The sequence below is a fragment of the Schistocerca piceifrons genome, chromosome 1 (assembly GCF_021461385.2).
Source record: "Schistocerca piceifrons isolate TAMUIC-IGC-003096 chromosome 1, iqSchPice1.1, whole genome shotgun sequence".
Classification (NCBI taxonomy): domain Eukaryota; kingdom Metazoa; phylum Arthropoda; class Insecta; order Orthoptera; family Acrididae; genus Schistocerca; species Schistocerca piceifrons.
The window spans coordinates 665,827,765-665,853,126 of NC_060138.1; the positions used below are offsets into that span (position 1 = coordinate 665,827,765).

At 37.9% G+C, this 25,362-nt stretch overlaps 1 protein-coding gene across 1 annotated transcript; it reads right to left on the reverse strand.

Annotated features, from left to right (window-relative positions):
- Nucleotides 1–7,361: 7,361 nt before the first annotated feature.
- On the reverse strand, nt 7,362–21,183 carry LOC124789231 (chromatin accessibility complex protein 1). The gene is made up of 3 exons (XM_047256529.1): nt 21,020–21,183; nt 7,754–7,874; nt 7,362–7,674 (listed from the first exon to the last, which is right to left on the reverse strand). Exons 1-3 carry the CDS (start codon nt 21,167–21,169, stop codon nt 7,535–7,537), a joined length of 411 nt encoding a protein of 136 aa, XP_047112485.1. The 5' UTR covers nt 21,170–21,183; the 3' UTR covers nt 7,362–7,534.
- Between the last annotated feature and the right edge of the window lie 4,179 nt (nt 21,184–25,362).

Genomic DNA, 25,362 nt, shown 5'->3' on the forward strand with positions numbered 1-25,362 from the left:
GTTGTTGTGGTCTTCAGTCCTGAGACTGGTTTGATGCAGCTCTCCATGCCACTCTATCCTGTGCAAGCTTCTTCATCTCCCAGTACCTACTGCAACCTACATCCTTCTGAATCTGCTTAGTGTGTTCATCTCTTGGTCTCCTTCTACGATTTTTACCCTCCACGCTGCCCTCCAATACTAAATTGGTGATCCCTTGATGCCCCAGAACATGTCCTACCAACCGGTAACTTCTTCTGGTCAAGTTGTGCCACAAACTTCTCTTCCCCCCAATCCTATTCAATACTTCCTCATTCGTTATGTGATCTACCCATCTAATCTTCAGCATTCTTCTGTAGCACCACATTTCGAAAGCTTCTATTCTCTTCTTGTCCAAACTATTTATCGTCCATGTTTCACTTCCATACATGGCTACACTCCATACAAATACTTTCAGAAATGACTTCCTGACACTTAAATCTATACTCGATGTAAACAAATTTCTCTTCTTCAGAAACGCTTTCATTGCCATTGCCAGTCTACATTTTATATCCTCTCTACTTCGACCATCATCAGTTATATTGCTCCCCAAATAGCAAAGCTCCTTTACTTCTTTAAGTGTCTCATTTCCTAATCTAATTCCCTCAGCATCACCCGACTTAATTCGACTACATTCCATTATCCTTGTTTTGCTTTTGTTGATGTTCATCTTATATCCTCCTTTCAAGACACTGTCCATTCCGTTCAACTGCTCTTCCAAGTCCTTTGCTGTCTCTGACAGAATTACAATGTCATCGGCGAACCTCAAAGTTTTTATTTCTTTTCCATGGATTTTAATACCTACTCTGAATTTTTCTTTCGTTTCCTTTACTGCTTGCTCAATAAACAGAGTGAATAACATCGGGGAGAGGCTACAACCCTGTCTCACTCCCTTCCCAACCACTGCTTCCCTTTCATGTCCCTCGACTCTTATAACTGCCATCTGGTTTCTGTACAAATTGTAAATAGCCTTTCGTTCCCTGTATTTTACCCCTGCCACCTTTAGAATTTAAAAGAGAGTATTCCAGTCAACATTGTCAAAAGCTTTCTCTAAGTCTACAAAAGCTAAAAATGTAGGTTTGCCTTTCCTTAATCTTTCTTCTAAGTTAAGTCGTAAGGTCAGTATTGCCTCACGTGTTCCAGTATTTCTACAGAATCCAAACTGATCTTCCCCAAGGTCGGCTTCTACTAGTTTTTCCATTCGTCTGTAAAGAATTCGTGTTAGTATTTTGCAGGTGTGGCTTATTAAACTGATTGTTCGGTAATTTTCACATCTGTCAACACCTGCTTTCTTTGGGATTGGAATTATTATATTCTTCTTGAAGTCTGCGGGTATTTCACCTGTTTCATACATTTTGCTCACCAGATGGCAGAGTTTTGTCAGGACTGGCTCTCCTAAGGCCGTCAGTAGTTCCAATGGAATGTTGTCTACTCCGGAGGCCTTGTTTCGACTCAGGTCTTTCAGTGCTCTGTCAAACTCTTCACGCAGTATTGTATCTCCCATTTCATCTTCATCTACATCCTCTTCCATTTCCATAATATTGTCCTCAAGTGCATCGCCCTTGTATAGACCCTCTATATACTCCACCCACCTTTCTGCTTTCCCTTCTTTGCTTAGAAGTGGGTTTCCATCTGAGCTCTTGATGTTCATGCAAGTGGTTCTCTTATCTCCTAAGGTCTCTCTAATTTTCCTGTAGGCAGTATCTATCTTACCCCTAGTGAGACAAGCCTCTACATCCTTACATTTGTCCTCTAGCCATCCCTGCTTAGCCATTTTGCACTTGTTGTCGATCTCATTTTTGAGACATTTGTATTCCTTTTTGCCTGCTTCATTTAGTGCATTTTTATATTTTCTCCTTTCATCAATTAAATTCAATATTTCTTCTGTTACCCAAGGATTTCTGCTAGCCCTCGTCTTTTTACCTACTTGATCCTCTGCTGCCTGCACTACTTCGTCCCTCAAAGCTACCCATTCTTCTTCTACTGTATTTCTTTCCCCAATTCCTGTCAATTATTCCCTTATGCTCTCCCTGAAACTCTGTACAACCTTTGGTTCTTTCAGTTTATCCAGGTCCCATCTCCTTAAATTCCCACCTTTTGGCAGTTTTTTCAGTTTTAATCTACAGTTCATAACCAATAGATTGTGGTCAGAGTCCACATCTGCCCCTGGAAATGTCCTACAATTTAAAACCTGGTTCCTAAATCTCTGTCTTACCATTATATAATCTATCTGATATCTTTTAGTATCTCCAGGGTTCTTCCATGTATACAACCTTCTTTCATGATTCTTAAACCAAGTGTTAATTATATGGATATTGCTCTGGAAATATTTTATGTAGATGCTATAACTCATTTTCTACTTCTCTTCCTAATTTCATTAGTCATGGGAAACACAACTGGTTTGAATCAAACTTAAGAAGAATACAAAAAGTTGTGCTGAATAATCCAAACAATGCCAGAAGGAGAGAAAGGTTTAGCAAAAAGGGAGATATTATGAAGGGAGTCCCACAATTTCAGTTTTGGGTATATCCTTATTCTTTATTCTGAACTGTCAAAAATCCTCATGTAATTGTGCAGGCAAATTAAAAACAAAAATTTTCTGTCAATGTTTGGGCCAATATTGTTGGCGACTTTGTTAGACTCTCATGTTCTTCCACTCTGGCTCAATGGAAAAACTTATCTTTTCTTAGTGTACTCCACCTGTTCTGTTAGAACATATGCTTTTTACAGGTGTGTCAAAACATGTACTTCACACACGATTATGTTCCTCTTGATTTCAATGTTAATATTTATACAATTCTAAATAACAGATTCCGTGATGAGTGACTCGGTAGAAGTGGGTCAATTTCTCTACACCTAAACCCACCAGACTTATTTGTGGGAGCATTTGAAATTTCTTGTGTATGTTACTCCATTACCTGATGTACAGATATTTTAATAGTATGAAAGGCTGCAAAACAATACACAATTCTCCAAGGGTACATCAGCACTCAGGTACTTAATTCGACAGGATGTTGATGCATGTGTCCTTGCTAACGGAGAGAATTTTTGAACTTTTTATTTAGGAAGTGTTTCATACTGTGCTGATGTATTCGCACCGAGAGGTTTATAATGTCGACACAGTGGTGTGTAGAGACCCCAAGTAATAGCTGCTAGCTCAGCATAGCAAGCAGCAGAGTGCTTGGCCAGGGCATCGTGGGTATGCCAGGCAGGACTGCTGCCACAGTGAAGTACCAGCCGTTAGTGTGGCCTTACAGGTGTGGGGCAGAAGTCAGGCGTTTAGCAGGCCCCAGGTGTGCATGTTGGATAGCCACTCACCTCTGCTGTCAATCAAGTCTGCAAGGTGATGGTATGCAAGACCCAAAATCAGGACTCCTTAGAGATGGTTTTGGTTAATTGGCTCTGTCGTCATAATCATCATAAGGGGTGCTGAAACCATACCTAACACGTTATTAAATAAAAATATTTATTTGTCCTCGATGCATAAACCACAATAAATAAATATTAGGTTAAAGATAGGCGCAACATATAAAATCATCTTTGCTAACTACAGTTGTGAAAACTAACTGTTTATTCAGCTTTATGACAAAGCTAAGATGAAGACTTGTGAGTAATCTCATCTTTGTTGCTAAAGGAATTTAACATAGCTCAATCTAGCAATACATATGCCTTATGTCTGGGATTAGCCTGGAGAGTTCTGATATTTTAGTGCTGTCCAAGGTAATGTCTGAAGTTGGAAAAGTGTCCTGCATTTGAGAATTCTATGAATGGCTAGGTTTTTTTTGTAAATTTTAGAGATATATTTTCGACATCTCGGTTTTAAACTTTTTCTGTCTATATGAACTGATGATGACCTCAGAACCCGTGTGACATGTCACTGATGCCAACGTGAGCCACAAATTTCAGATGACTGCACCCTACTGGCTTGACAGCCACAGGCAAATCTGCCTCCAGATCTTGGATGAGGCCGCCCTGCCAGACATCCCCAAGTGTACATTGATTGGCTTTCTTTCCAGCCATAAAATCTATCTTCATAAGGGACTCCATAATGTGCCTAATATTGGAGCTCCAAATAACTAGTAAACACCGCTCCCCACCATGTGCTGCTCAGTCCCTACTGAAGGAGAGGCCACCTGTCCACTCACATGGTGAAGGAGTGAGGCAAGAAGACTAGTCTCCCCATTGGCCCTCTGCCTCGAGCGATGCAAATGGGTTCCCACCTGCCCCTCACTCTGCTGTGGTTACACAAGGAGGTGCCTCAGTAGCAGAGCCTGAGGGCAAAACAAGTGACATCTGTGTGTCCCATGTGATACATCAGATTCTCTGCCACTGATACATGCTGAGACAGCAGTCTGATGGTAACCAACAGTAGCCAAAAGCACATTCAGCTTTGGCCAGCTCCTCCTGTGTCTGCACACGGTGTGCACACATCCTATCCATCTTAGCAAGTCTAAGTGAAGAAGTAAACTATAAAGGTAGACATAATCCTAGATATACAACTTGCTACTCTCCTGATGTGTTACCAATGGATGGCTGTTCAGAATAAATAAAAACTGCTCTGCAGAGTTGTACAAACCAACACAATAGCGAGTGCCTATAAAATGTTGTTTGTACTATATCCATTATTGTAGGCTTTTACATGTCCATTATTTCACAGGTACTGCGCAAGTCTTCTTTCGAGAAACATATGAGTACATAGTGTAAAAACCTCCAGCAACTGTCACAATGTTCTTTCTAACAAGGTCCATACTTTTTCTTGAGTATATAAACTACAGTACTTTCAGAATGTGAAAATGTACTACAATAAATAAAAAGCCACACACAAATGGACATGGCCTGTGGGCAGATCAGAGATGCTAGATCTGACATGTGGGGATTGCACGTTAGTGGGAAATGACGAGCCTCAGATCGGTAAGCCTGATCTGTCTTAGATACCCACAGAACTGCCCCACTGTGGAAACTCACTTGTGTGTGGCTAGCTATTCACACCCATAGTTGTGAGCTACTGACAACACGCTGCTGAATTGAGACTGTGGTGATCAGTTCGCTAAAGGGTAACTTGTGCAAATACCATTCCTCACATCTATCTGCCACTCTTGTCGGCAGCGGTTGGGCTTGCGGCAAGCGGTGGTGGCAACACTGATTGCAAGCACAGGGGAGAGGAGGGGAGGTAGGGAGGATGGAGAAGGGGAGGGGCACATGAGAGACAACAGCTACTCAGCTGCACTCAGCAAGCGACGATGCGTGATGTGCCTGCAAAATGCTGAAAACAAGACTTCCCTCCCCTATCTCTTTCCCAAATTTCCCTTACATTTCCCAGATTCCCAGAACTTGGGGCAACCCTGGCAGGTGTGAGGCACATAAGAAGGTGCAAGTGGATTAAACAAAGCTTCGTTGGAGTGGAGAATAAATAGATGTGACACCCTTTGGCTTAAAGGCAAGAGTGCAAGGCAGGCAATTCAGCCTCCCCAAACTCTATTAGGGAACTGCATGATAAACATTTAATTACAATAATGCTTTCTCCATTGTTTCATGTGTCAATGAGCTTGTATCACACAGTATAGAGAAAACACTACCTTAAATGTAATAACAAAAAAAAAAAAAAAAAAAAAAAAAAAACATTAAAAAATGTATGAATCTTTTATATCTACACGAAGTAAAATATGAGCAATGATGTGAAACAAAAGATGCAAAAGGCAAGTCACTAGTGCAGATGTGTTTTTATTAGACATATTTTGATTTATTATTTTTATGATTAGATTAGCATTTTGACACTGTCTCTCATTTTCACAACACAAGTTAACTAACTGGCCAAATTTTAATACTGCACAATTTATGAAGGCGGTTAAAGACAAGTATAATAAACAAAAAATATTCTCATTTGTAGAAGCTCTTAAGTCTTATCACAAAGAGTTAACCATGATTTAACTATAACAGATACTAATTTCCACAGGCATATATAATATATTTTCCTCCTTTGACATGTAGCACTTCTATGGAAAATGACTCGGCCTATCACCAATAAAAACATTACACTGCAAAAATGTTTTGATCAATAATAGATATGACAGAAATGTTAACATAAGAGAGCCAAAGAACAATAGAGAGATATTTATTCTTGTTTCAAGCATTAATAAACTCATAACAATGAATCTGAGGTACAGTGCCTTTCAGGTAAGGGAAAAAAAATATAATAATTTACATGCCACAAAGTACATAATACACACAAAAAATATCCATTTTAACTACAAAACCTTTAACAAGAAATGTAACCAATTAAAGAAATTAATGATTATCAAGTGCAAGTGTGGAAAAGGCAAGGCACAAGTTTAAAATCCACAGAGGAATAGTTAAAAGGAAAGGGTCACATTATCAACAATAAGAGGTCAAAATTGTCAAAACAATAGAACAAATCTTCAGTCCTGACCTAATGGTCAAAAAGTTAAAAAAAAAGGAGACAAACCACATGAATTTTCTTTCACGCACAAGTAATGAAGTTTTATTTCTTCATATTTCAAGTCTGCTTGTTTTAACAAGCAATTTTCCTCATTTCCTCAACACTTGTACCAAAATATCACTCCAGCAAAAGTGACACACACGTCACTGCCTGGAATGTTTCACCACTCATTCACACTAATTACATAAAAAATTTCTGACTTTGCTAATCCCTCCATATGTAACAACTGATCTATACTTACCTCACCATCATCTTAATACAATCAATGTTACCATGAACATCTCAACCTGATTAAGGCCAAGTCCTTTAAAAGTAACAGAATGAATTTCATTATCTAATCACAGCATATCACTATATTGTACCCCAAATACAGTAGACTGATTTAAATTGTTCATTGCTGCATCTCTTGTCTTATAAGCAATGACCCATAGGCTTGCTATCTATTGGGTCATTGCTTATTCTGTGTTGTAGCATTTATTGCCTTGCTAAGATGCACAGTTACTAAGAATTTGCAGTTAATATGAGATTTCAGGTAAGTCACATTAGCCTTTCTTTCACACTGAGAAGATGGTATATCACCAATGTCCTTACTGAAAATAAAAATATATTAATACAGCTCTGTGTCACAGATTTTTAAATTACATTACTGTTGCTGGAAGTTGCTGCAAGAAAAATTATAATGCCTGCACTGTACTACAATGCCTATCATTACTGTAATAATCTCTCTTGATTTTTTCAGAACTTTTGTCCTACTGTTTATATATTTATTTCTCTTTCTAGTCTACACATCTTTCCAACTACAAGCATTATCTTCCAAGCACCTGAAAATGTAGGTATAAGAATGTTTCACACCACTAAAACAAAAAAATTTTTCTTCTTTCAGTCCACAAGTAAACAAGTTAAGTCTCTTGCTTAACAAATTGCTTCTCTTACTGACACTTCCTTCCTTGTACTGCACTGTATTTACCACACACTTTTTTTTTTAGATGCGTAATATACAATGTCTTTTTTTCATAATGATCACAGTTTTCACTCATGCAAATGCATACTTAAGTATTCAATTCAACTAAAAACTGCTGTTCTGTTTTGCGAGCTCTCACTTTCTTCCACATTCTCAAATTCATCATCAGAGTTGAAGTTCTGTTTCTTTTTCTTGAGTAGTTCCTTGTATTCCCTGTATGTTATTTTCTTTGGTACAATTTCTGGAAAAGGAGAAAATAATATATTACAAATCACCAATTTATCAATGATATGCTTTGTCCTTACCAGAACAATATTTACCTTTCAGGAAAAGCAAATTATCATTCTTTTCCACAATTTCCGCTATGTGACTGTATTGCAAATCTTTTGTACAGCCACCTTCCTCAAATGCTTTTTGTGTGACATACTGAATAAACAATTCCTGGAAATGGAGGAGTAATATGCAAGAATTATCACAGTGACATTTCAAAACTGAACATAGCAACTGGCTAACACAGTTTAATACATACTCCTTAATATCATTAACACCAACTCATCAGTAACAAAAGCCCATAATAATCTATTTTTAATTACTTTTTAATCCAAAATATGGTAACTGATGTATTCCACTGACAAATAGATAATTTCCTTCTGAGCTCATAAAATTATAACTAATTAATTACTAAATGCAGAGAATTAATTATGTTTACTCGTGGACCATAATATGACAGTTTTCCTTCCACTGAATAGCAATAAAGCTCAAAAAGAAAATATTCAAGCGACGTGAAGTGATCAAATTGGCTTTTGCACGAATACCATTCTCTCATATCTACGCAAATTAACTGCAAAAGAAAGTGGAAGATTTAAACAAAGTGGTAGCTTCATCTTGAATAAAAATAAATGGTCACCTGACAAAAGTCCTGGCAAAAGTCTTGCCAAGAGCCTGTACAAACGTTAAAAAGAAATATTATATAACCATTTCCTGAACCAGCTTATGAACTAGTCATTAACAGTTCCAAAATACCTCTAAGACCACGATTATTTCAAATTATCAACATAAATGTACAACCGTCAGGACAATCAATATAAGAAATAGAGCACTTGCCCGCGAAAGGCAAAGGTCCCGAGTTCGAGTCTCGGTCCGGCACACAGTTTTAATTTGCCAGGAAGTTTAATATAAGAAATACTTTATATCTAAAAACAAAGATGATGTAACTTACCAAACGAAAGCGTTGGTATGTTGACAGACACACAAACAAACACAAACACAAAATTCAAGCTTTCGCAACCCACGGTTGCTTCATCAGGATAGAGGGAAGGAGAGGGAAAGACGAAAGGATGTGGCTTTTAAGGGAGAGGGTAAGGAGTCATTCCAACACCGGGAGCGGAAGGACTTACCTTTGCCTCTGTACTTCCGCCTCGACTGACATCTCTGCCCAAACACTTTGCTTTTACAAATATCTGCTTGTGTCTGTATATGTGCGGATGGATGTGTGTGTGTGTGTGTGTGTGTGTGTGTGTGTGTGTCAATATACCAACGCTTTTGTTTGATAAGTTACATCATTTTTGTTTTTAGATATACTTTTCCCACGTGGAATGTTTCCCTCTATTATATTCATAAGAAATACTTTATTTTCAGAAGAGGTTAATTTCTCAATCACAACTTCAGATATTGTAAATCAGCACACTACAAGATGTATTTTTATTTACATTGTATTCCAATGGATTTACAAGAAGTCACTGTCACGTGGTCATGGGTCAGATCATTGCACTGTATAAACTTTTTGGCAGATATGAAAAGACAACAAGGTATAATGAGCAGAAAAGGAAATGATGATGACAAAGGCAATGCAAATAATAAGAATCTGTCAACAAAAAATATTAATTATATATTATTCACGTATAGCAGATTAAGAAAGTTAAAGTCCATGTCAGATAACAAGTCTGAAGCCTCTTTGCAAAAACAGGATTGTCCTAATATTTAATGCATGTAAATTAACTGCAGAGATGGTAAGTGTAAGTAAATGGCTCTGAATTATGAGTCTACCAAGTCTATCTTAAACTGCTGTTTAAGGCTTCAAAATAAAGGATGACAGCCAAAAACAGTTGCAGGATAGAATTTTTTTTTTTTTAATTAAAATTCTATCCTGCAACTGTTTTTGGCTGTCATCCTTTATTGTGAAGAATTCTAACAGTTGCTGCTGCAGCCATGTTTAAAATCTTGAAATGCTGTTTAAGGCACATTTGTCATTAACAACCATAAACTTTGAATACAATAAAGTATGTCACCTCACCACAGATTTTGGAAGCTTACGAAATGCAAAGTATGAATAGCTACTGGGATTTGGTAGTGTGATGTGGACTGGTATGTACATCCAAAGTGACAGAAGTCAGCTGCATTAGTGTAGAACCATTAGCACAAGGCTTCACACACATATCACCCAACAAGATATAGGAAAGTCAGTGGCAGAATATCCCTGACAGTTGCAGTGGACTTAGTACAGCTGCTTCATGCATCTATCTCAGCCAATCATGTAATGAGATTTTGTATGTGTCTCAATGGCAACACCTCAATGGTGCCACAATTCTATAGACCACTACTATATTTGCCTGCAGCAATTTGCGCTTTGCAATTGAAAGCTGGCTACAGCGGTACCGAGTCCACTATATTCTTTCCATAGTGAGAGTCTCAATCAAGGTAGAGAACCCATGTTAGTATGCTTGAGATCAGTTCTTTGGCCACAGTCAGTAACCAGTAATAATGTCCGTGCCAAGATGGTAGCTGTTACTGACAGTAACATGATGCAATACCTGATCAGCTCCAATTTTCGTGCAGTAGAAGCGAATATTTGCAGTTTCGTATGGGCATTAACAGGTGTCAAAAATGTTAATAAATTACTGCATTCTTTTTAAATCAGTACATAATTATGTTATGCAGTGTGAATAATTAAATTTTTGAAGTTAATTTGTACATTATGTGCATGGAGAGACTACACTCTCCTCCATCAATCCCATTCAAGTTCCTGTACATTAGCTCTTCAACATGAAGTCCCAAGTTCTCATTTTTATTATTTTGATTGAAACTTAAAAATCTCAAGTAGTGCACAACTGAAGAACAGACCTTTGAAAGCAATGCTGACAGGTGTGTGTTCCGTCACTGGAGGTCACTCTGTCCTGCATTTGTAGCCTGGCTCTCGTATTTTGGTTGCAGTAGTTGCCACTATATATCATCTTCACTGTACACAACTTTGTTAACTTGACAACAAAGCCTCTGTCCTATTTTTTTTTTTACACACACACAGTGCTTCCAAAGATGGTTGGCTGTAATGATCCTGAGTTTGACACTCAATGTAATGATTCAGAAAGTGAAGAATACAATGCTCCTAAATAAATAAAAATAATTAAAAAAAAATGAAAGTGATGACAGTTCGTCAGGTAACTTACATGTGCTCGCCAGTGGTACGAGACGAATGCATTTACTGTGTTCCACCCACCTTCTCCAAGATACCCATTCGTAGGAAACAATTGCACAATGCATAGTACGACACCATATATAGACAGAAACTAAAATATGATTAACTTTCAGGATATTTTAGTCCAAGTCCATTGCACAAGTATACTTGAGATTTTATTAAAAACTATCCTTAATAATTTTTAACTTATATTTTGAGCTGTAAAATCTGTATTGATATCTCTGTATGCAATGTCCTTCATCAGAGGACTGTTTCATTAACAAAAAATACAACTTTTATGAACATAATTTGTAAAAACTCAATATGTTGAGAGGTTAACCACGTAGAACCGCTTGTCATCAGTTACACCAGCAGCAGGAAACATGAAGACTTCTGCAGCGCATCAGGAGCTCCCAGCTGTCATTTCTGCCAGCCTAGGCAAATCATAGTGTTCACCATTTTGCCTTCAGTTTTAGCCAATTGTTATGGCACAAGGCAATACTATGTAAGCAAGTGGATTACAGCAACAGTACTGTGACAATCAATGAAGACACTGGATGTGGCCATCAAATATAATTGTTGCAGTTCAGTGGGTAAGCGAAAACGAAGGTGGATGACTACGGCTGACCTCACAGGAGGAACCATTGAGAAACAAATAAATGTGTACCATGCGGTGTGAAGCAATAGTTGCAAGTAAGTGGAGAAACCACGTCAATATGCACAGCTGAACTGAAGTGAACCCAAAATCTAAATGAAAAAAATGGAGAATAAAGTGATTTTTTTACATACATATTGCAAACTTTGTGCAAGATGAAATCACTGAACATAGAAGGCTGCATCTAAGCAATACCTAAAAACTAAAGCAGACAGTCATGATGTGTGATTTTTACCAACTGCGAGTGATGGGTTAGATAAATGAGAAAAATTAAAACTAAACATGAGAATAAGAGACTGGCGGAAGGTATAAAGCCATCTTCTACACCTTGCAATCCAAAATTGGAAGTCTTGGATCTGAAAATGAGAAACTGAAGGTAGAAAACTTCAAACTTCTTTTGCAGAAGTAACTGCTGAATTAAAATTAAATGAAATGAAAATACAGATGACATCAAAGAATTTGCAGTCAGCAAATTAATTTTGAAATGAAGCAAGTTTACAATGGTTCAAATGCAAAAGATGTCTGGGAAACAGAATTATAAACTGATATGTCTGCTTGTGTCTGTATATGTGTGTGTGTGTGTATACCCGTCCTTTTTTCCCCCTAAGGTAAGTCTTTCCACTCCCGGGATTGGAATGACTCCTTACCCTCTCCCTTAAAACCCAAATCCTTTTGTCTTTCCCTCTCCTTCCCTCTTTCCTGACGAGGCAACCGTTGGTTGCGAAAGCTAGAATTTTGTGTGTATGTTTGTGTGTCTATCGATGTGCCAGCACTTTCGTTTGGTAAGTCACATCATCTTTGTTTTTAGATATATTTTTTGCTCTGGCTTCCAGGCACCAACACAATGATCAGTTGAGCATTTTTACATCCCATTCATTAGAGAGACTGACTGACAACTAGTCAAAAGAGTGGCTTTTCTCAGTTTCAGGATAGGAATAATTCTCTCCCATCATTGGGAGGGAAACTCCCCTTCCAGCCAAATACAACAAAGAAACTAGACGTGTGTTTTATGCCGTCATTGCTAAGATGTTTAAGCATTTCATTATCGATTTTATCAGGTCCAAAGGTGTGTGTTGACACATTGCTAAAGCACTGCAGAACTCCTGTTCACTACATGGAATAGCATACGATTTGAAGCCTTGTGTATGGATGGATAAGGAGGTTTGCTCCAACAGGCATTTCCGTGTCAGGATATTAGGATGGTAGTTACCACATGTGGACACTTGGGCAAAGTCTGCCGTGAAACATTCAGCAATAACTGTGGGATCAAGGTGATGTAATACTGTACTTTCCAGTAGTGCCTACAGAGATCCAGGGGCAGGATGATGACAGCACAGTGATCACAACACTCAACAGATAATCGGTTATTATGAAGCTGACACATTTATGTGACAAACATATGATTATGATGGAGTTGCTGGTGGCAATTAGAGATCAGAAATGAGGTCCCTACATGGGATGTCCAAAATTAAAGTTCCAGTTTTAGAAGGCTGCAAAAAGAGAACCTTTGCTCAGAATGACAGCAAATTTGAACAGCGTACTATTGCACCTGTGGTGTAGGGGTAGTGTCTTTGATTAGTGATCAAAACATTCTTGGTCCCAGGTTTGAGCCCCATCAGAGCTTAAATTTTGAATAAAAATCATCAGCAATGGTGGCTGAATGCTCCTGGCGGTCATTCTTGTTCTGCCAACAACTTGTCACAGAAGGCAGAGGAGCGGACAGAGGATCAGGGCACACTCTAGCCCTTGGGGTGGGACACTACCCCTAGAAGGCAGACGAATCAGCACAGGATACGTGGCCTGTAACCGAAAAAGTGTCATGATAATCTCTCCATTGGCAAAAGATTCCAGGCTAGTCCCCAATTCGGATCTCCAAGATGGGAGTGCCAAGGGGAATGTGACCATGAGAAAAAGATTTAATAACCAACAAAATGATAATGTTGTATGAGTCGAGGCATGGAATGTCAGAAGTTTGAATATGGTAGGAAAGCTAGAAAATCTGGGAAGGAAAATGCTAATGCTCAATCTAGGTATAGTGGGAGTCAGTGAAGTGAAATGAAAGGAAAAAAAAAAACAATTTCTGATCAGATGAGTATAGCGTAACAACAACAGCAGCAAAAATATCATATAATGGGAGTAAGATTCGTTATCAATAGGAAGGTAGGACAGAGAGTGAGTTTATGTAAACAGTTTAGTGAAAGGTTTCTTCTCATCAGAATCGACAGCAAGCCAACATCGACAATGATGGTTCGATGGTTCAGGTATACATGCCCGATGTCGCACACAGACAATGGAGAGAGAGAGAGAGAGAGAGAGAGAGAGAGAGAGAGAGAGAGAGAGAGAATATATGAGGATATTGAGAGGGTAATGCAGTACATAAAGGGAGATGAAAATCTAATAGTCATGGGGGACTGGAATGCAGACATAGGAGGAGTAGTAGAAGAAAGGTTATGGGAGAATATAGGGAAAGACAGGTAGTATACAATATGTACATGCACCAAGAGGGACCAATAAGACTTTAAGACCAAGAACAAAATGCATGGTTCAAAAAGGGTGCAAGACAGTGATGCAGGCTTCCATTCCTGCTGTTCAATCTACACATCAAAGACATGATGGTGGAAATAAAAGAAAGGTTCAAATTCAAGGTGAAAGTTTATCAATGGCCAGATTCGCTGATGACATTGCTGTCCTCGGTGAAAGTGAAGAAAAATTACATCACCTCTTGAATGAAATGAACAGTTTAATGAGTACAGAATATGGACTGTGAATTAACCGAAGAAAGACAAAAGTAATGAGAAGTAGCAGAAATGATAACAGTGACAAACTTAACATCAGGATTGACGATTGTGAAGTAGAAAGTTAAGGATTTCTGCTAACTAGAAAGAAAAATAACCTACAACAGACAGAGCAAGGAGGACATAAAAAGCAGACAAGCACTGGCAAAAATGCAATCCTCGTCAAGAGAAGTCTACCAGTATCAAATGCAAATCTTAATGTGAGGAAGAAATTTTTGAGAATGTATGTTTGGAGCACTGCACTGTGTGGCAATCAGACATGGACTGTGGGTAAAACAGAACAGAAAAGAATAGCACTTGACATATGGTGCCACAGGAGAATGTTGAAAATTAGGTGGGCTGACAAGGTAAATAATGAGGAAATCCTCCATAGAATCAGTAAGGAAAGGAATATATGGAATGCATTGACAAGAAGAAGGGACATTCGACAGATCATGTGTTAAGACATCAGGGAATAACTTCTGTGGTACTAAAGGGAGTTGTTGTAGGGGGTAAAAACTGTACAGGAAGACAGAGATTGGGATACAACCAGCCAACAATTGAGGACGTAGGTTGAAAGTGCTGCTCTGAGATGAAAATATTGGCACAGGAGAGGAATTTGTGGAGGGCCGCATCAAACCAGTCAGAAAACTAATGACACAAAAAATATTTATGCAGAGGGAAACAACATGGAACAGAAAAAAAAATTAATGAAAAATTTAGCAACACATGGTGTTATACGCATCTTAATGTAAATGGGGTTGGCTCCAAATGACAAGTGAATTTAAATACTGCATTTTGAGTCGTACATTACACCATCTGTACTGTTCAATGGCGCATGACTGCACCTGTTTGGCAGTTAACAGGTGTGACACTGTTGACTAGCTTCACGATGGCAAGGTCGTACAACATAAAATGGGAAAAACCACGTAAAACAGTTTCTAATTGTCGTGAGACTGGTGCTAGGCATCTTCAACATGCTGTTCACCAATTACTACAAGTTGAAATCAAGAAACAGCTGTTCCACAACAGATAAGTGTCTACGGGGTCACGTTCACTGGCAGCTTCGGCGCGCCAGAAAAATTTTTCTCGATAGCATGACTACTTCTTGCTACTGCTGCAGCCTCACTTGAAGTAGCCAGAAGTGGAAGGTACTGCTCATACGCAACTCAACTCTGCATGCGCAGGATCCCGCTGGCAACTGCTCAAAACAAACTTAATTAAACAGTTATGATGTCACGCTCATTGGAAGTAGTTTGCTATTCTGAAGTATTTTAGTCTTCAACCTAAAGTCTTTGACACATTTTGCTTTCGGCAAGCACTTGTGGTTGCACTGTGTTTTATTACTGTAAATGGTGCATTTCCTTTGCAATGTAACATTTACTTTGGTTTTATTCTGTCTTTTACATTTTATTGCTACAGTATTATTCTGTAGTAATGTGATACAGTAAAATTCTTTGCTAGACTATCAGTTCTTACCAGTCAAAATTACAAAAATTTAACTCAAGACTGGAACGATGAAAAATTCCCAGATCTTTCCCGGTTTTCTCCTGGATAAAAAAATCCCCGGTTTTTCTTGGATTTCCTGGTTGACCTAGAGCTTATACATCCTGGTATTAATGTCACCAATCAGCAGAGAGGCAAAAAGGAATACAAAAGTCTCAAAAATGAGATAGACAGGAAGTGCAAAATGGCTAAGCAGGGATGGCTAGAGGACAAACGTAAGGATGTAGAGGCATACCTCACTAGGTGTAAGATAGATACTGCCTACAGGAAAATGAAAGAGACCTTTGGAGAAAAGAGAATCACTTGTATGAATATCAAGAGCTCAGATGGAAAACCAGTTCTAAGCAAAGAAGGGAAAGCTGAAAGGTGGAAGGAGTATATAGAGGGTCTATACAAGGGCAATGTACTTGAGGACAATATTATGGAAATGGAAGAGGATGTAGAAGATGAAATGGAAGATACGATACTGCGCGAAGAATTTGATAGAGTACTGAATGACCTAAGTCGAAACAAGTCCCCAGGAGTAGACAACATTCCATTAGAACTACTGACAGCCTTGGGAGAGCCAGTCCTGACAAAACTCTACCATCTGATGAGCAAACAATATGAGACAGGCGAAATACCCTCAGACTCCAAGAAGAATATAATAATTCCAATCCCAAAGAAAGCAGGTGTTGACAGATGTGAAAATTACTGAACAATCAGTTTAATAAGCCACACCTGCAAAATACTAACACTAATTCTTTACAGACGAATGGAAAAACTGGTAGAATCCGACCTTGGGGAAGATCAGTTTGGATTCCATAGAAATGTTGGAACACGTGAAGCAATACTGACCCTACGACTTATCTTAGAAAATAGATTAAGGAAAGGCAAACCTACATTTCTAGCATTTGTAGATTTAGAGAAAACTTTTGACAATGTTGACTAGAATACTCTTTCAAATTCTGAAGGTGGCAGGGGTAAAATATAGGGAGCGAAAGGCTATTTACAATTTGTACAGAAACCAGAAGGCAGTTATAAGAGTCAACAGGCACGAAAGGGAAGCAGTGGTTGGGAAGGGAGTGAGACAGGGTTGTTATCCAATCTGTATATTGAGCAAGCAGTAAAGGAAACGAAAGAAAAATTCGGAGTAGGTATTAAAATCCATGGAGAAGAAATAAAAACTTTAAGCTTCGCCGATGACATTGTAATTCTGTCAGAGACAGCAAAGGACTTGGAAGAGCAGTTGAACGGAATTGACAGTGTCTTGAAAGGAGGATATAAGATGAACATCGACAAAAGCAAAACAAGGATAATGGAATGTAGTCGAATTAAATCGGGTGATGCTGAGGGAACTATATTAGGAAATGAGACACTTAAAGTAGTAAAGGAGTTTTGCTATTTGGGGAGCAAAATAACTGATGATGGTCGAAGTAGAGAGGATATAAAATGTAGACTGGCAATGGCAACAAAAGCGTTTCAGAAGAAGAGAAATTTGTTAACATCACGTATAGATTTAAGTGTCAGGAAGTCGTTTCTGAAAGTATTTGTATGGAGTGTAGCCATGTATGGAAGTGAAACATGGACGATAAATAGTTTGGACAAGAAGCTTTCGAAATGTGGTGCTACAGAAGAATGCTGAAGATTAGATGGGTAGATCACACAACTAATGAGGAAGTATTGAATAGGATTGGGGAGGAGTTTGTGGCACAACTTTACTAGAAGAAGGGATCGGTTGGTAGGATGTTCTGAGGCATCAAGGGATCACCAATTTAGTACTGGAGGGCAGCGTGGAGTATAAAAATCGTAGAGGGAGACCAAGAGGTGAATACACAAAGCAAATTCAGAAGGATGTAGGCTGCAGTAGGTACTGGGAGATGATGAAGCTTGCACAGGATAGAGTAGCATGGAGAGCTGCATGAAACCAGTCTCAGGATTGAAGACCACAACAACAACAACAACAACAACAACAACAACACAAAATATGATGGACGTAGAAATGAAAAGGAGACACTCAGGGGAGGAACAGGTAGATGACAGCATCAAACCAGCCTACAACAAAATTTTTTCAAAAACACTGGGGAAAACCAAACTTTTTAAACGGTGTGCAGCACATTGATTTAGCATAGCTAAAATGCAATATGACAGCAGATATAGACAAAGTACCTATGACAAATATATTGCAAAGCCACTGGCATACACTGCCTATTTATGCTTAGTGAAGAAATGTTTCTTCAAAGACTGAAATCTATTGCCCTATATTACTCCTGCCTGCAGTCTCCTAAGCATTTGAAAGATTAATAAAGCAGCAAGCCACAAATGACAACAAACTTCATTTAACGAAGTCCAAGCATTTGGAATAGGTTCCAAGATATGCAAGTGACTCAAAGATGCCAAAAGTTACAATGATCTGGTTGGCGAGTGTTCACCTACGACAAGGATCCGTCACGGTTGCCCCATGGAAGAAATGTTCGAATAAATTAGTGGGGCACTACTCGATACAGTCACAACAATTAAATACCCAAGCATACCTTTGCAAAGAGAGAGGAAAGAACGAGCATGTAAGTAATAGGGAAAGGCAAATGGTTTGTTTCAGTTGAGCAAGAGAATTTTAGGAAAGTGTAACATATGTTCACAGGAAACCACAAACAGAACACTAGTGTGACCCATTCTTGAGAACTGCTCAAGTGTTTGGGATCCCCGCCAATTTGGATTAAAGGAATACACTGAAGCAATTCAGAGGCATGCTGCTAGATTTGTTACTGTTAAGTTCAATGAATACCCAAGTATAACAGGCAAACTCAAATTGTAATTCCTGGAAAGAAGACTACATTCCTTTTGTGAAACAAATGTGACAGTATAGAGAACCAGAATTTGCAGCCGAATGCGGAATGATTCTACTGTCACCAACACACATTACATATAAGGACCACGAGGGCTCTTATAGAGGCATATACACAGTTGTTTTTCCCTCATTCTATTTGCAAGAGGAACAGGGAAGGGAATAATTAGTCCAAGGTGCCCTCTGCCATGCATCATCTGGTGGCTTGTGGAGTATGTATGTAGATGGAGATGGTACTGCACATTAACTGGTATGACCTTGGAACAAGCAGAAGTGCCGCATCAATGACATACTCTGATACCAACCTGAAACCTGGAGAAAATCACAAAAGTGTGACAGAAGCCAATTTAAATGTTTTTAAAACTGTAGCCACGAATTTCTTTTAGACAAACTGGAAGCACAAGGAATAGGGGGGGAAATGTGGTTCAAATCACATGGACAGATTGGAACACATGTTTGGAACTAAGATCAACACATTCTGATCATAAAGTTGGATGGGTATCTAACACACGTGTTAGACATCAAAACAGTTTTACTAGGCAATACACCAGGTCATCTATTAACCCCATTTACATAATTGGCATACAAATCTCAGACATTGCAACCAATAACAAGATATTTGCAAGCAATACTACTGTAACACTGTGTGACAAAAGAGTCTCTATACATAAGAACATGTTAAATACTCCAGTCCACATTTTCATTTTTCATTGACATTGGGAAGTTAAAAACTAACAGGAATGCACATTATCCAAGACTAATTAGGAAGGTCCACAATGGAACTATGTCACAGACTTAATAAAACCTGTTTTGCGTGGAGAGCTTTCAATGCCTTACAAATTATGAAATAAAAATAGTTGTTTAAAAAGGTGTTTGCATGAGGGACATTCAGAACTTCACACAATAAAGCTGCTTACACTTGACAGTTGCTTACATATACGTAGACAAGTATGCCTCAGTGATACTCGTAAACCTAAGGAATCTGTATACTCACGACGACTACCACCATTACAAAACAACTGTGGGGCCTCCATGTAACATGTCTACAAACAAAACACTTATTAAACACATGCGAGTCACATGGAATCCTACTTAATGCACTAGGCCAATCAGCTTACATATTTTTGGATAAGTCTATTTCTTTCTACTTTTCTAACCATTTTCCTACAAGTTACATCACATAAAATTTCTGTCAAGTTTACTAAACACATTCATTTTTATTTTTAGTTCCATATGGTCCTTACATCACTTTTCTATTTGATTTCTTTTGAAATAAATTTGTAATTTCTCTTAGCAAATTTTACTTGTGTAGCTACCATTTTAATATCATACCCAAACTCCTCCATGCAACAAACTTTCTGATTTTGATGTAGCCTGCTTTGCGCAAACATCCCCCACCATTGTCTTGTCAGTGCATTGGTTGACATTTAATAGCTTCTGTAACTCTGTACATGTCTTCTACCTCCTTGACAAACTGTGAGCACAGTACAGTGGAGGACACACTTCAGTGATTTCTATGTTACTACTTTGTGTAATATTCCCTCTACATCTCTATTACTGATAACAGTCTTGCGACCATGTAGTTTAGTTAATACACATCTTTACCCCAAATAAACATTGTCCACATAATTTATGTAAATTAAAAAAACAACAATGGCCTAGGGAACCACTCCCCTCACCTTCAGCTATGGTAACGCCTGATCTGTAATGTATCCCAATATTAGGACACTGGGCACAATTTGTATAACAAGGAAGAGAAGCTGTAATTTGAGAACTATAGAACTTGTAATAACAATGGATGTTCAAGAGATCTGTACTACAAAAACTTTATTCCCTAAATTGATAAAATCCTTCACACAAAACATTACGTCATATTCTGAATGTTACATTGCATTGGACACCCTCCTAAAGTGCTCACTACCATGATTTCATTTAATTTAAAAGTGGCAAAGGCTAGTTTAGCAGTAACTTAAAACGTTTGGTCTGGATTCAAGTCAAATGTTCATTCATTCAATAGAATTTTGTTAGTTCTGATGTGAAATGACAGGATAGAATCAATTTACTGTAAATCTGTGCAAACATAATGATGTAAACTTTTGTGAACTCGTCGCCTTCTCTCCTAAACCGCATTCAGTGATATTCAAAACTGATTAAGGAATTACTATGTATGATTTTACACGCCATATACAGATGCATCTCACGAAACGACCAGTAACTTCACCACGAACGTAAATATATATACTGTGGGCCTAATGCACTAACCTAAATGTACTCGGATAAATTAGTAATTCAACCTTTGTACATTATCCAAAAATTCACCGCCCCTAACCTATTTACACAGCTATATGTGTCAAACATAACTGCCGAAATACAAACCGTTGCTTTCGCCACTAGGTGCAGAGAATCCTGGCTAATATTTTCGACATCTGGAGAACTTTTCATAATAGTTTTGATACGTGAAATAGGTAAACTCAATTCCTTCTGTTTTTGAACAGGGGATTTATTTGCCGCCATCTTCAAACTCATTAACTCACAAAGACTTTACATTGTTAAGCAAAGATTGTATTGATGTAACATCTCAAACATTTTCCATTTCAAGCACGTAGCTACGCGTTTTCACAGACATTGAAAACTTGTACCTGTATCTGCCCACCATCACAATCGGAAGCCGGTTAACGTCCATTTCACACGAGCGGCGTTCTGACCAAAATCGACTATTCTTTGTGGGTGTGTGTCACGTGCTTGCATGTGAAGGCCAATTAACACTGGCTGTCACATCACGTCGCATTTCGTCACGTTACATCAAAACATTCTGCAATGCGTTTCAAATGGGGGCTTTTACAGTGGCTGTCCCGACCCGTCAGGTCACCGTCCAGGTTTCTTTGAAGTAGTGGTGAGCAAGAAATCGCGTATCTGTTATAAATCACAGTGATTGAGATTTCACAGATATCGCAATAACAACTTTACAGAATCTAGCTGCGATTTCAGTCACAACTAGGAGTCGCAAGTAGCCTTTAACTTTTAAATCCGTTTGTCATCTGTTGGCTGAATTTCGTACTTCTTCCTATGAACGTCTTGTCTAGCTGAGATTTAAGTGACAATTGGCAAGTAGAAGTCGGAAGTAGCAACTAAAAAGCACAGTTAACATTCAACGCCGTGTACCATCTGAGAATTGGTGCAGGCGAGGAATTTGAAGGCCTGATATAAGTTACGCTAATAGACAGACCTATAGCGTAGCCTGGAATTTTCGTGGCGTATTTAGCTAAAACTTTAGGAAAATTTCAAAAACAGGTAATGGATAAGACTCCGATGAGTATTTTGACGTATATTACACACATATATCGTACATAAGCTACTAAAAATGCAATCTGGTGTATACTATGTAATTTTTACCAAATGTTTAACAACTGTATTCAAAAGACTGATATTTTTTCCAGCAGTATGACACGCAGTTATACTTTTGTCTGTATTTTAAAATTACTGCGTTAGTACAATTCCCAATGTCAACTTGTAACTGTAATATCACTGCTTTCCATTATTTTCACCTGCACATCATCAACCCTAAAGCTTGTAACCTTCCAACCTAATCTAGACCTTGGGCTACACTACTGGTTAGTCTGTCATCACAACCAACATTCAAGGTGAGAAGTGTGGACGGATCAGTGTCACACTCTAACGAGTCTTTATCACTAAATACATGCCAAAAATTTTGGGGTATGGGATGAAAGATTAAAACAGAATTTTCATAATTGACTCACAGTGTAGTTAACATTAATTTTCATCCCTTTCAAATCACATAATGACTTCAATGACACACAGTACCAATACTCAGTTTACACACTTGTGCTATCAATTATGACTCTTTTGCACTGCAAATTCTTCAAGGGTCGATTTGAATCTTCTAGATGTGTATGAGTACATAGAACAGTTAATAATCCAAATGAAAACTGCATCTGGAAAGATTAGATTAGATTAGTACTTGTTCCATAGATCACGAATACGACACTTCGTAATGATGTGAAACATGTCAGGTCATTAAACTTTTATATTCCTACTAATTATTATTAATATAATTCACATTATACAACTGCTAGTACTTCTGGTAATAAAAGCAGTGGAGTGGGGAGGGGGGAGGTTTCACACTTTGCATAAATGATGCTCCTATATTCAGTCACAAACTTAGAAACTAGTCTTACTTCTCACGAAGACAGTGTAAAGACGGTGTGACAACTTTTGCAGTTCTGCTGTCACTTATATTTTGAATTATTGCTATGTCGAGTGACTGACAATGTGGTTCAGATACTTGTGAACGTAACAACGCGGTTAGAATCTGTATTCTAAACGTGAACTCCTATGCTACTGTGTGGTATTTGTGTTATGATTCTCAACATTACACTATCAATATTTTCACACTTATTCCATTAATATAAAACTAAAGCCAGAGGGAGAACATAAGTAAAGCCTACTTAATACTGACTGTTTTGTTGGAACGGAATTTTGTCTATGGGTAAGCATATCTTTTGTATATCATGTAACAACTGAGGAAGAATCGTTGGAAATATTAATAATACCATTTCAGGTTACTGAGACGTTACACTAGGCCCTCATAAATAATCGCCTATACAGGGAGAATATATGTCTTGGTTGCATTGACACAGTTCATTTCTTACTTGCGCCTAAGGACAGTGTACCATCTACAGTTATAAATCGCAGAAATCGCGATAAGTGCAGAAATCGCAGAAGTCACAGAAATCGCATAAGTTGCAGAAATTGCCTAAATCGCAGGAGTAGAAAAATCGCAGAAGTCGCTGAAATATCGGAGGGATAAAAGTTGAAAAATCCCAGTTAAGAACCGCAGTTATCAAAAAGTAGCATTCACACAAATCACTGATATCGGAAAATCGCAGTTTACCGCATCCCTACTCTGGAGGAAAGTTTTGACAGCTGACATTCGTTGCTGATCACATGACCCACAAGCCCCTTACCTTCTAATACATGACCATGTGTATACCTCCATATTTCGTTCCATCGTTGTTTTCTTGGTTGATATCAGTTCTTTACTGTTTGTTATTTGCTAAAAATTGTTTCGTTTGCTATTTCTTTTGTTAAAATTTATAATAAATGACGACAGATTAATTGAAGCAGTGAGACAGCAGTCTGAACTGTATGACATGAACGTGCTAAATTACTTGCCCTATACTACAATTATAAAGTGGATTTTTATAGATACTACTATCATATTTAATATTTTATTATGAAATGTATCACAACATGGCTGCAACTTGAACTAAAAAAAGTACTGTGGGTAGAATCAGATTGATTTAGTAGATGGAATTTATTTGTGTGTTGTGCGGCATTTTTAGTGTCATGTACAGAAATGCGCTGAAACTTTCGGACACTGCAAGTTGTTTGTTTAAAAATGGTTTTGTGCAAGGTCTATTTATTGTTAAGCAAGTATCAGTAGTCAGTATTTATGTGGATTCACTATCTAACACAAGGACAGATATGGCACTTGAACTACTACAAGCCAAACACAACATCTAAAGAAAACCTATGCATCTTGAAGGGAAAGATTTTGAGGGAGAAACGACAAATTTACAAAAAATTTGTATTTAACTAGCAAGTGAAGTTAACCTTAAACCAAATTTTCACGAGATGCGATGGTATCTTGCAACATTGTGTTCCTTCAAGTAATTCTGAATATAGCTTGATGCAACAAATGAAGAAAACAATGCTTCCACTTTCCAAAATATAAAATACGGATTCCTGTTCCTCAAGTGTTTTGTATAAAGTGTGAAATTCCCCTTGTGTACCACGTAAGGACAGTTTTTCGCACCCATGCACTCTCTTTGTGTTGTTTTGCACTTATATCTCTCTTCTCTAATATACAAACTGTCCCTGCAGGCTGCAGATCATTTCAGTACAATAAATGTCAATTTCATACAAATGTGGACTCAAGCACCCTACACACCCTACATATAAGGTAACACATTGTGCGTGTGAAAATCGTCTTGCAGAGATCGCAATTCCCATGAAAAAAAAAATGAGGACAGAAATGTGAGTAGACATCACGTGATTTGAATTGGCTTGATGTGCCATAACATGATGGATGATGTGAATACACCTTGACATGATGGTGCTGTGACGTGACAGTGCTACTACAGACAGTGTGAAATGGCCTTAAATCAACTAAAAACCTAGTTGTGGATGGGTCAATGGCATCAATAGCACTGAACAACAAGTTTGAAGTGAAAGTATGTAAACTGCATTACTCTGAGTTAGCTACCTTTATTCAGTATAAAATGATACAAAATCGTCATCTTCATCAATATTTAGCTCTAGTTTTTTTTTAAAAAAGCAATCTACATTTGTGTATAAATAACTCACTAACTAAATAATTATGCATATTTTAAGATTCAGTATAACAAATTTTAAATTAATAATTACTTGAATTATGTTATATGTCATGCATTGATAAATTTCAGTGCCATTCTGGAAGTACAAAAGAAAAATATCAACAAAAAATAAAGATAATATTACACAAATGAAGATACTTCGTAAGTCTACTTTGTACCAGAACAATGTAAAGCACAAAAGAAAATATATAAATTAACTGGTCACAAATGTATATAAAGGATTACAAATGCTAAATGTCCATATATGTACTGTATACAATTACATATTTTGTTCAGAGATAAATTATAAATTCAGAAGATGAC